The sequence below is a fragment of the Nerophis lumbriciformis genome, linkage group LG17 (genome assembly GCF_033978685.3).
Source record: "Nerophis lumbriciformis linkage group LG17, RoL_Nlum_v2.1, whole genome shotgun sequence".
Classification (NCBI taxonomy): Eukaryota; Metazoa; Chordata; class Actinopteri; order Syngnathiformes; family Syngnathidae; genus Nerophis; species Nerophis lumbriciformis.
In genome coordinates, this window is record NC_084564.2 from 12,136,013 (window position 1) to 12,147,590 (window position 11,578).

Here is an 11,578-nt window from a genome sequence, read left to right on the forward strand (position 1 = left end):
TAGTATGAGTCCATTGTATCAGCTGTTGATTCTCTCTCACACACATACATTTCCCGGATTAAAAGCTACCATGGAATGAAACGTCAGTTGTCAGAATTTCAGCATTAATAAATTACACATTCTGGAAATCAATGACTTGCTTTCATTATAGTATGAGTCAGTTATTATTAATGCTGAAATTCTGACAACTGACGTTTCAGCATTAAGGATAGTTTACGCCATTTACGCAAGCGTTCTTCTCCTCTTTGGGCTTGCCGTTTAACCATCAAACAAACATCATGGGAACATCGCCCCCTGGAGTTACAAATTCCGATGGGTAACAGATTTCGGTACAACACCGGCTCTACGATCGGAATGAAACTGGACTCTCCGGTGACGGTGGCAGAGAAGAGGACTGTGGAAAAACTAGTGAGCATCATGGATGATGCCAGTCACCCTCTGCATAGCGTTATTAAAGTACCAATAATTGTCACACACACACGAGGTGTGGCGAAATTATTCTCTGCATTTGACCCATCACCCTTGATCACCCCCTGGGAGGTGAGGGGAGTAGTGGGCAGCAGCGGTGGCCGCGCCCCAGAATCATTTTTGGTGATTTAACCCCCAATTCTAACCCTTAATGCTGAGTGCCAAGCAGGGAGGTAACGGGTCCCATTTTTATAGTCTTTGGTATGACTCACAACTCACAACCTACCGATCTCAGGCGGACACTCAAATCAGTAGCCAGAGCCTGTTCAGTGCTAGACTGCGTCATCCCAAGTGCAAGACTAATAGACTCAAAAATTAATTTGTCCCACACGCCATCAGACTGTACAACTCCTCTCTGGGGGACAGGGAGGTACTAGAATGACAGGGAACGCAAAGCAATAATAATACTGAAATAAACTGCAACAAAAAACAGTGCAATACATTTTAAAAGGTGCAATATACACATCACATCTTTCATATAATCGACAGTATTACTGGTTTCTGAATGTTTTCCTCTTCATAACATGGTCACTACTGCCTAGTTTCTCTTGCTATATTCTTACTTTTTACTGTTATATTTTTATTCTTATTGTTCCTTTTAATTTTTATTCTTATTGTTATATATTAAATTTTATTTCCATTTATACCTCCATTATTTACTTTTTAAATTATATTTCAAATCTGTACACTGCTGCTGGAATTTAAATTTTCCTGAGGGAACTCTCCTGAAGGAAATCAATAAAGTACTATATCTTAATTGAAAATTGTTTCCCATACATAAAAACTAAAACAGTGGAAACTACAAATGCTTTCAGTGTTGTACATGAATATATTGATTTTGAATTATTGCTGTCCCCCACAAATGACCCACACATTTCTACAACCACTGTATTGATTTTTTGTAATTTTTTTTTCTCCAAACGTTACATGGAATCTCAAATGATACAGAATATATACACATTTTTCTATTTATTGTATTTCTTTACCTAAAAAGTAGAGGGTCATTAGACAATGCAGCTGTGCGTTTCAACTAAGACAGGATACATTTTGGACGTTTTGTGTACTGGAGAACTCCACAAGTCAGTCACAGGTCATCGAACATGTTGAGGAGACTGGAGCAGTGTCTGTGTAGGGCCAACACCAGAACTGGTTGGGACAGTGAAGAGTGTGCAAGCTGTCGGGGTGGTAAGACAGAGCAGCAGTATTTTCCTCCGTGGGAAACTGTGCAAATTAAACGTTACCAAGTCTGTTCTAGCTAAAACCTCACAAATGGCAAACAGCACCTCTGTGTGGACCCAGAGTCAGTCTCTCTTTGTGAGCTGGGATCTTTTGTATATTTAGTTTTCATATTCCTGTCAAGTAATAAAACATGAAGAAAATGACATACTGGTTGGAGACACAATGATGGAAATGCCATCCTTAAGCGTTTCAGATGTGCGCACATGCTAACAGTATCTCTTGGAGTTACTCCTTGTGAAAACTTGACAATCATTCGACTACAGATCTTTGGTACGGACCAGATATTTGATTCCATCTGCTGAGTACATCAAACCTTTAAAAACCAAGCAGCTCCAAGGAGACACGTCTGGGATATTGGATTTGTGTACGAGGCGAGCAGACTGTGGAAATGGGGATTTTCCAGTTTGAACTGATAACCTTGTGGACTGGGCGGGTCTAAGCGATCTCCTCCCATCTGAACTACACCGCACCGTGAAAAGGGAGCGGGATCCCTTAGGCCAAAGCTGGAATCGAGGACACAAAGATTGAAGTGTGTTGCTTCGGGTCAGACGGGAGGTCGTCCTGACGAACCAGCGCCGCTTCTACATCATCCCCAACTGCATCAGCGTGTTGGCGTATGCCATGGGCTTGACATTCGGATGAGGCTGGAAAGAAGAGTGATGATGTCACTTTAACTGTTGAATTAAAGTGAAACAGAGGAAGTTGTCGTCATGCGGTGGACGGTGCTACTGACCACAGCAGTGAACTGGTGGAACTCTGGCTTGAGATCAGATCCCCTGAGGTGGATAAAAGCTCCTTTGTTTCCCATCTGGTCACTGGTTGGAGCAGAAGACGACACACGTTACGAGCGAGCAGCCCCAGTCGCTACTGACTATGCTCTAAAAACGGGTACGCACCAGTAGTTGGGTGCTGAGAAAACGGTGATGCACTTTCCTGAGTGAGTGACCTCGTAACCCTCAGCCTTGACCTCGTGACTCCGGATGATGTAGTCCAGTTTGTTCTGATCCAAGAAGCGCTCTGTCACGTCCGGCCCAAACTGACAGCTCACCCCTCGCTTGCTGATCGACCGGCCGTTCTACATCAAGCACACGCTTATTAATTAGTTCATTTTGGATTGAATGGGAAACAGGAAGACACAGATGAGGTTTTCGGGCGGTGCTGACCTGAGGTTGGGGGTCTGACCAGAGAAGGTCACACATGGGACCTGCAAGGAAGATGTTGAGATGTTCTTCTTTATAATCATCATTAGGGATGTGGCAACGATCAGCCGATTGTAATAAAAAGTATGTCATCGCCATTGTCTATTAATTACTTTTAAAGCCGATCCCCTGTGGCAGACATTGTATTTTATAGCCCCCCACCTGACAAAGCGGCTAGCAGCTAATTATGTCTCACCACACAATATAGCTGCTCCCCAAGTTAACAATACCGTATTTTCCGCACTATAAGGCGCACCTAAAAACCACAATTTTTCTCAAAAGCTGACAGTGCGCCTAATAACCCGGTGCGCTTTATTACGATTCATTTTCATAAAGTTTCGGTCTCGCAACTTCGGTAAACAGCCGCCATCTTTTTTCCCGGTAGAACAGGAAGCGCTTCTTCTTCTACGCAAGCAACCGCCAAGGAAAGCACCCGCCCCCATAGAACAGGAAGCGCTTCACCCGCCCCCATAGAACAGGAAGCGCTTCACCCGCCCCCGGAAGAAGAAGAAAAAACGCGCGGATATCACCGTACGTTTCATTTCCTGTTTACATCTGTAAAGACCACAAAATGGCTCCTGCTAAACGATCCGGTTCATAAAAAGACGCAATCTCTCCATCCGCACACGGATTACTACCGTATTTCACAGCAACTGAACCGCACTGTGGAACGGGAGCACGTACGGTGAATATTCGCTCCACAGGGAATGAAGTCATCCTTCACTGTGGTTCTAGCTTGCCATGCTAACTTCCACTCATGGTGATATTCAAAAGGAAGACCTTGCCAAAAGAGACCTTTCCAGCCGGCGTCATCATAAAAGCTAACTCGAAGGGATGGATGGATGAAGAAAAGATGAGCGAGTGGTTAAGGGAAGTTTACGCGAAGCCGGGTGGCTTTTTTCACACAGCTCCGAAGGCGAACACACCTTCACTAAGACGGGCAGACAGCCTCGGACGACATACGCCAACATCTGCCAGTGGATCGTAAATGCTTGGGCAGATATTTCGGTCACAACTGTGGTCCGAGCTTTCCGGAAGGCAGGATTCACAGAACAACAGCGACACTGACTCCCGATGACTTCTACGAGACGGAACCGGCCATTTTGGATCCCACGCTTGCGCAATTTTTCAATTCGGACACCGAAGACGAAGAATTCGAAGGATTTACGAATGAAGAATAACTTCAGAAGGTGAGCGCTATGTTTATTTTGTGTGTTGTGACATTAACGTTCGAGCAACATTATGTTACTATTGCTCTACACCATTTTGAATTTTACTATGTTTGTGATTGCACATTTGCGTACATTTTGGGACAGAGTTGTTAGAACGCTGGTTTTCAATATATTATTAAAGTTTGACTGAACTATCTGACTGTTTTTTTGACATTCACTTTAGCGCAGCGTTTTTTTGACATTCACTTTAGCGCAGCGTAGGCGCGGCTTTTAGTCCGGGGCGGCTTATTGGTGGACAAAATTATGAAATATGTAATTCATAGAAGGTGCGGCTAATAATCCGGTGCGCCTTATAGTGCGGAAAATACGGTAATCACTTCTATTACTGCAAATAAACTACACTTCTTAGTACCATTCATTATCAACTATCATTATAAAGAGAAATGAAAATATGAATGTATGATGTATCATATGGTATCTGTATGTATGTACAAAATAAACTTCAACCATAGTCATAATCATTAGAGGACGAGGCTAAACATGTTACACACCGAAAGCAAGTCAGGCGCAGACATGCTAATAGCTAAACTAACTGCTAAACTAGCTTTAAACACCACCAATAAATAAGTGCTTAGAAAAGTTTAAGAAGTGTAGATAGGTTTGTTACAGCAGATATTAACAAGGAGATTAATAAGAGGAAAATATAAAAACAGCTGTTGGTGTGTCAGCATTATGGCAATCAGTACGCGTTGTGTGGGAGTAGGGCAGCTCAATCCAAAAAATTGATGTCCATACGAAAGGTACTATCAGTGTATGATTGATATTAGAGTGATTGGGTCGATATTGTTACTCTCAGAAAATGTTTCTTTAATGTTTCCAAAATCAGCGAATAATTCTCTGAACTTAAACTAAATCATATTTTTTTATACATATAAAACACTTCCCTGTGGTCTACATAAAATATAATGGTGGTTATTTAGTCAAAATTTTGCATAGATTATGTTTGACAGACCATTTTCAAGCCGCTTTATGAACATCTCTTCAGGATACACCGTTTTGTGGGCGGCCTTAATTACATAGCTCCACTTCGACTGCATCTTCTCCCTGTCAGCCATGTTGTTGTTTTTAGCGCTTCCATAGAGAGTCTACTGACAGATATAAGTTAGAACTATACGCTACTTTCTATTAGAAATGGCAACAGCGGAGGATGCATGTGCATGTACGAGCCAGTCTTCCCCACAACAAGGAAATAAATAAAGGAGCTTATTGACTATAGCGTCGGATTACAATGGGGGACTCACGCAAAGCATTTTGGGTAAATTTCTACCATATATGGAAAATCCGCAAACATCACTTAAAATAATCGACACAAATGGGGCAAGGAAGACAATATCTCCGCAATGCCTCCATGGTTTGATTTCATATTTTCAGGACTTACGCAGATCCAAAATACAAAAATACAGGTACCAATAGGTAAGAATGGTTGGTTTTGCATAATAGGTTCCCTTTAAAGTGGGCAAAAATTGATTGATTTAAAACACTCGTAGATAGTCATTTTTGAATTTATTTAGTTATTGTGTACTGTTGACCATGTTTTGATTAAACAATTGTAAGTAATAAAAGAGATGGAACCTTGATCGGAACATCCTTATTCATCATCTTCAACTACTAGGAGATCATACCTGAGTCTGGAGGTTGTCTGTTCCTTTCGATCTTTCGGAGGTCTTCCAACGTGACTCCATCTTCACTGAACAGTCCCCCGTGCATCACCTGAGGTGCAACACGTCACAGGCGTTAATATTTTAACAGTTCCATAAAGTTTTGCTTTATTGACATGTGCTGTAAAAGTGTTAAATCATGTTTTAGGTAACATTGCATAATGCTCACCAGTATCTTGTTGTTGATACACTGAGCAAGCGGCAGCCACTGGAAGACCTCACTGAATAGCTGGAACATCTGCGCCGTGTATTTGGCCTTGACCTCGCCCTCAAAGCCGTACATCTGGTTCATGTTGTCCGTTTCGTGGTTACCTGCAAGTCAGCCAACCTTAGCTCACAACTCCAATTGAAACGGACGAACATGTGACGCCTCACCTCGAAGCAGGTGAAAGTTGTCGGGGTAGAGCAGCTTGAATCCAAAGAGCGTGAGAATGACCTCCAGAGAGAAAGAGCCACGGTCTACAAAGTCACCATTGAACAGCTGTGTTCACTTGAGTTAAGAACTTTAGTTGGAAGCACAAACTGAAGGCTGCGGCAGTCAGACACAAAAGGATACGTAGGGATTGCTCTCAGTCGGGAGGCCGTTCAACTCGAAGATGTTGAGGAGATCATAGTATTGCCCGTGTGTGTCGCCACAGATGGTTATTTTTTCTGGCTGTTGGATGACAGAACAGATTGAAGTATTTCATGAAGGAAATAAAGAACAAATTGAACAGTTCACCTCAGCTTTATATCGTACTGTGATGCTAACATGCATCAAATGTGAACTGCTTTTAGAGCTGCAGCTACCGATTATTTATGTAATCTATCGATTCATTTGTTCGATTAATCAAAACAATAGCTGGAAAAAACAAGGATTTTTCTAATGACATATTTCTTTCTATAAATGCACATAACATTGAAATTGAATTTTTGCCAAGGGAGCATCACTATACACAGTATTACATATATAAAAACATGAAAATATGTATGTAGTATGGTAAATTGAGTGACAATGTATTTTATGATTTAACACACACATTTAAAAAGGTATTAATGGGAGGTTTGATTTTTGGACAAACAACTCATCAGCATTAACATACAAACAGTAGATGCTAACATGCTCTCACATGTTTACATGTGATTGAATAAAACATTAATTCCTTATGTAAGTCAAACATAAAACAGCGTTCGATACCAAAATAGACTTTAACCTATAATATAAAATACTTCCGGGGTTGTGACCTCCGTTTACATTTCGTCAAGTCAAAATTATACCTTCTCACTGGCTACTAATAAATGCCCTACAAGTACAACTGGTTCGGAACCAACAGTGTTCGGATTGTAATCATCCAAATATGATCAGCAGCAAAGTGGACAGTCGTCAACGTTGTGGCTCGGAGAGCAAACAGAGGCGACAACAAGTAAGGTCGCTAAATGGTTAGCTAACTAGCAGGCTTGTTTCACTGCTGGTCGTCTCCCAGTCCTGCAACTCAGTGCAGCTGAGGCAACCGTTCAACATTTTTTGTTTATATCTTATTTGTATTAATATTTCATTTAAAAAAATATAGAAGTGATATTTTGTTGCGAAAATCTATTTCTAAAAACGCGGATATCCGCGTTTTCGCAGACAGAAAGACATCCGACAAGCGGTAGAAAATGGATGGATGGATTTCGCATGCCTGCACTTAGTAGGCTGTCAGCGTTAGCCAAGCTAGCCGCGGGCTACAAACAACGTACCGGTACACCATAAAAAAACAAAAAACATGTCTGTTTATTTTACGTTTTGGGTAAGCACAGAAAGTAATAAGTATTATTTTCGGAGGAGAAGCGCTGTGATCAAAGTATTTTAAAGTAATAATGGATGTCTGTTTTTTCATGGTGAACTGCTTACAAAATGAATGAGTTAAAATCTTGTCAGTGGTCATATGAATCAATTCCACCAATTTTACTTATTTAAAAAAAAAAATGGTTCCAGTTTGTCTCTGTACAATCCCTTTTCATCAGTTTTTGCTCCCTATTGCACGGTACTACAAATACAGTACAGCTATGTAGACAAAAGCTTTATCCAGCAGAAATGGCAGCCACAGCCCCACAATGCATCCTCTTCCACTTATTTCCTAAAATCACGTGCCCTTTCGAGCCGTATAGGTGCACTACTCTCATGTGCACTCTGTTGCAACAGTCTGCTTTACTAGCTATCTTGAGAAGTTTGAAAGACATTCTCACCTCTTTTATCGCAATGTCAACAAGACTTGGTAGTTTGGATAAAAGATCTTTAACTTGCACCAAAATCTGTAAAATAGAACAAACAACTTATTGCATGCACAAAAGTTTCCTTCATTGTGTCTTTTTAAGCAAGTAAGTGTTTACCTGATACGCACACTTTCTGTGCAGTTTCTTCTGCTCTTTGAACCATTCCATCATTTCCTTCATGAACTTCATTGTGACCTTTCCATCCTCCAGTTTGGGCCCGGCGTAGTCGTCCTCGATCGCTGCCGTGAGAGAGAATTGTCATTTCAGAGCAAACATGTAGGGATGCATGCATTGATTTTATTTTTACACTCACTCATGCTTTCAATGTCCAGAGAGTCGACGACTGACTTTTTGATCTCGTCGCTGGCGATGGCTCTCTCGAAGGCCTTCTGTTTGACAATCTTGTTGCATTCCTGATATTTCATTTTTGCATCCTTGTCGTTCGGTCGAACACGCACCACCTGTCATGACATTACACATTATAAAATGTTTATGTATTGATTCATTGGTCCAAGTGCTATTTTAAGGGGGCTTAATCCAAAAATGAACATCCATCCATCCATTTTCTACCGCTTGTCCCTTTTGGAGTCGCGGGGGGTGCTGGAGCCTATCTCAGCTGCACATTATTTCTTATATTCCAATAAATGAAACAACACCAGATAAGAATTGATGCCAGTTCTTGCACGCTCAACCACTTTGGAATTATGACTGGATTACAGGCTAATCCCCGTTTCAAACTGTGGAGATTAAGATCTACACACATGCTTAACCTGGCCAGGTCTACATGGTTCTTTCTTCCTTACTCAGTTTCAGGCTGTGCTGTTCTTACCGTCTCATAGTCCTTTAATGCAGCCTTGAACTTGCCCAGCGCCATGTTGGAAGTGGCCCTGCGGTAATATCCTTTGATGTAATTTTTATCTATATCCAAGGCCTTGGTCGCATCCGCCAAGGCATAGCCGTAGCACTCAGTGCGCAGGTATGCCAGACTGCGGTTACTGTAGTAGATGGCATTGGATGGATTGAGGTCCAAGGCCTCTGAGTAGTACTTGATTGCATTATCATAGTCTTTATCTGCAAAACACAAAGCACATTTTCACTGGATAAAATACTACTATACTATACTTGAGACAGTTTGCAATCAAGACATTATAGTTTATCTGCAACAGTTGATAAACAGTAGTGATGGGTCCGGCAACACTGATGCATCGGCGCATGCGTCGAGTTCATAGAGCAAAACTCTATGTCGGTGCGCATACCGCTTTTAGAAAGTCACGTGACCGATCATGAGCTGTTTCGGTCACGTGACCGATACGCGAACTGTGTCGAACTGACGCTTGCGCGCCAAACTGTGTTTATAAGGAAGCGCATCTGTCAACGAGATGCTGCTGCCAACAGAATCGCCGCACTTCAGTCGTTGGTCATTTGTAGTTTATCGTCGTCGAAGATCATGGAGCAGCCTCAGGCAAAAAGAAAGATTTCCGCCGTGTGGGAATATTTTGATCATATATCGGAAAAAAAGGTATTTGTGTTAATTTCCTTGTCGTTTCATCCTGTTCTCTCAAAGTTTCCACTTTATCTCTTAGAATTCAAAATCTCTTCAAAATGATTCTTAGTTTACTATTCATATTTTCTGCAGATTAAATGTCGCATTTGTACGACAGAATTGTCGTACATTAACAAATCCACCTCCTCAATGCTGAGGCATTATATGGCCAGGCATGAAAATTAAGTTCCAGAGACACCCAGGATAATAACTAAGAAGAGAAATCGTCTAAAATGTAGTACGTTGGAAAAACTGTGTTTTTTGGATAAAAATGTGCAAAAAAAAAAAAAAAAAAAAAAAAAAAATCCCAGTCCACAAGCATCCTCATTCACAACACGTTCTCTTAGATTTCCATGTTATGATACATGTTCACATTATTTATTGACTGTATCTAAAAAAGATACAAATATATTTTTATTTAAATGAGGATATGAAATAATCCTAAATGAAATACAATGACTTGGTTTATATTATTGTATATACTAGGTCAGTGGTTCTCAAATGGGGGTACACGTACCCCAGGGGGTACTTGAAGGTATGCCAAGGGGTACGTGAGACTTTTTTTTTAATATTCTAAAAATAGCAACAATTCAAAAATCCTTTATAAATATAAATAAAAACCTATTTTTTTTCCAAATAGTTCAAGAAAGACCACTACAAATGAGCAATATTTTGCACTGTTATACAATTTAATAAATCAGAAACTGATGACACAGTGATGTATTTTACTTCTTTATCTCTTTTTTTCAACCAAAAATGCTTTGCTGAATTAAAACAATTGTCACAGGTGGTACTAGGTCATGACATCAGTGTCAGTTGAGTCGGTCCATAGGTTGCCTGTAGGGATTTTTAATGTCCAGCCGATGTCAGTATTTAGTGACACAGTATCGACACAGTATCAATACAGTTTTGCAATGTGTCGAAACGCTTCATGACGCCTCATCAACCCATCACTAATAAACAGTTAAAAAGCTGAGCAATATGATATGTTGATCACAAACTTAGAATATCCCCCAAAGACAAATTATTATTTTAATTGTTAATGTGTTATATTCCCATTAGAAGAACGCTATAAATAACATATGTAAGGGTGGCAAAATCGATATAGCGTGACACCTTAATTATGGTGGTGGGGCTCACATGCTTCCGTTGGCCATTAGAACATTCTAGCAACTGCTCCGAACAACGTTTTATACATTTTTATAACTTATTGAGTAAACGATGGCAAATTGGCCAGTGAAACACAGTTATTTGCACGGGGCAATAACCACGCGGTGTACCTCAAAGCCGAGCAGGGTAACCGCTCTCAGGAGTTCAATGAATGGGCTTCACGCTTTAGCACGCTCGCTGCGCACTGCTAGCCTAGCTTCACATTGACGTGTGGCTGTTAGCGTTTAACAGCAATAGTTAATTCTCAAATGCAAACGCTAGATAGGCTTTATTTTGCCTTAAGACACCAATTAAAGCCGCCGACTTGACAGTGTTGCCAGCTCACCTTTAAAGTATTTATTAGCCTTCTCCTTGAGTAGCTCAGCATCGTTTACTCCCTCCGCCATCTTCTTCTCGCTGCCGTATTCCGATGCTTACACCATTGACGATTGTCGCAAAGTAGCAACGTTGCCAGACAGGTAATGGCAAATTATCGTACCAGAAGCGGAAAATTATCGCACATAACCGATTTAACGTTGAGCAAGACTATCTAGTATAGTATAACATTTTCATATATCGTTTATAGTGTAGCTCGTGATGCGGTTTTGCCTTTAAATAGACAAACAGCACCGTCGGAGGGAGACCAGGCCCCCATGTGTCTGTGGAAATGTACGTGAGACTTTACAATGCACAATATCAAGTTGGAAGGCGCGGAGTAGGTTGTGTCCCGTTTGTGTTTGCTGATACCCATGTGTTGAAGGGGAAACATTATCGCATTTTATGAGAAATGTGTCAATAATCCTCCTGGGAGAAAAATTGTCGTACACATGCAAACACTATCGTACGTCTGGCAAC

At 41.0% G+C, this 11,578-nt stretch overlaps 1 protein-coding gene across 1 annotated transcript; it reads right to left on the minus strand.

Moving 5' to 3' along the window:
• Positions 1-1,420: 1,420 nt before the first annotated feature.
• On the minus strand, positions 1,421-11,280 carry ppp5c (protein phosphatase 5, catalytic subunit). The gene is made up of 13 exons (XM_061972508.1): positions 11,070-11,280; positions 8,861-9,102; positions 8,345-8,492; positions 8,149-8,270; positions 8,005-8,070; positions 6,353-6,451; positions 6,172-6,277; positions 5,966-6,108; positions 5,761-5,848; positions 2,871-2,911; positions 2,604-2,782; positions 2,441-2,522; positions 1,421-2,351 (listed from the first exon to the last, which is right to left on the minus strand). Exons 1-13 carry the CDS (start codon positions 11,128-11,130, stop codon positions 2,289-2,291), a joined length of 1,440 nt encoding a protein of 479 aa, XP_061828492.1. The 5' UTR covers positions 11,131-11,280; the 3' UTR covers positions 1,421-2,288.
• Positions 11,281-11,578: the final 298 nt, after the last annotated feature.

Bases quoted from the DNA above. Each gene is read 5' to 3' on its own strand.
- ppp5c (XM_061972508.1), bottom strand. From the start codon at position 11,130: ATGGCGGAGGGAGTAAACGATGCTGAGCTACTCAAGGAGAAGGCTAAT. The intron at 5,849-5,965 runs GTGAGCATTATG...GTTGCACCTCAG, and splicing joins GTATCAACAACAAGATACTG to GTGATGCACGGGGGACTGTT. The intron at 2,912-5,760 runs GTATGATCTCCT...TCTTCCTTGCAG, and splicing joins CAGACAACCTCCAGACTCAG to GTCCCATGTGTGACCTTCTC.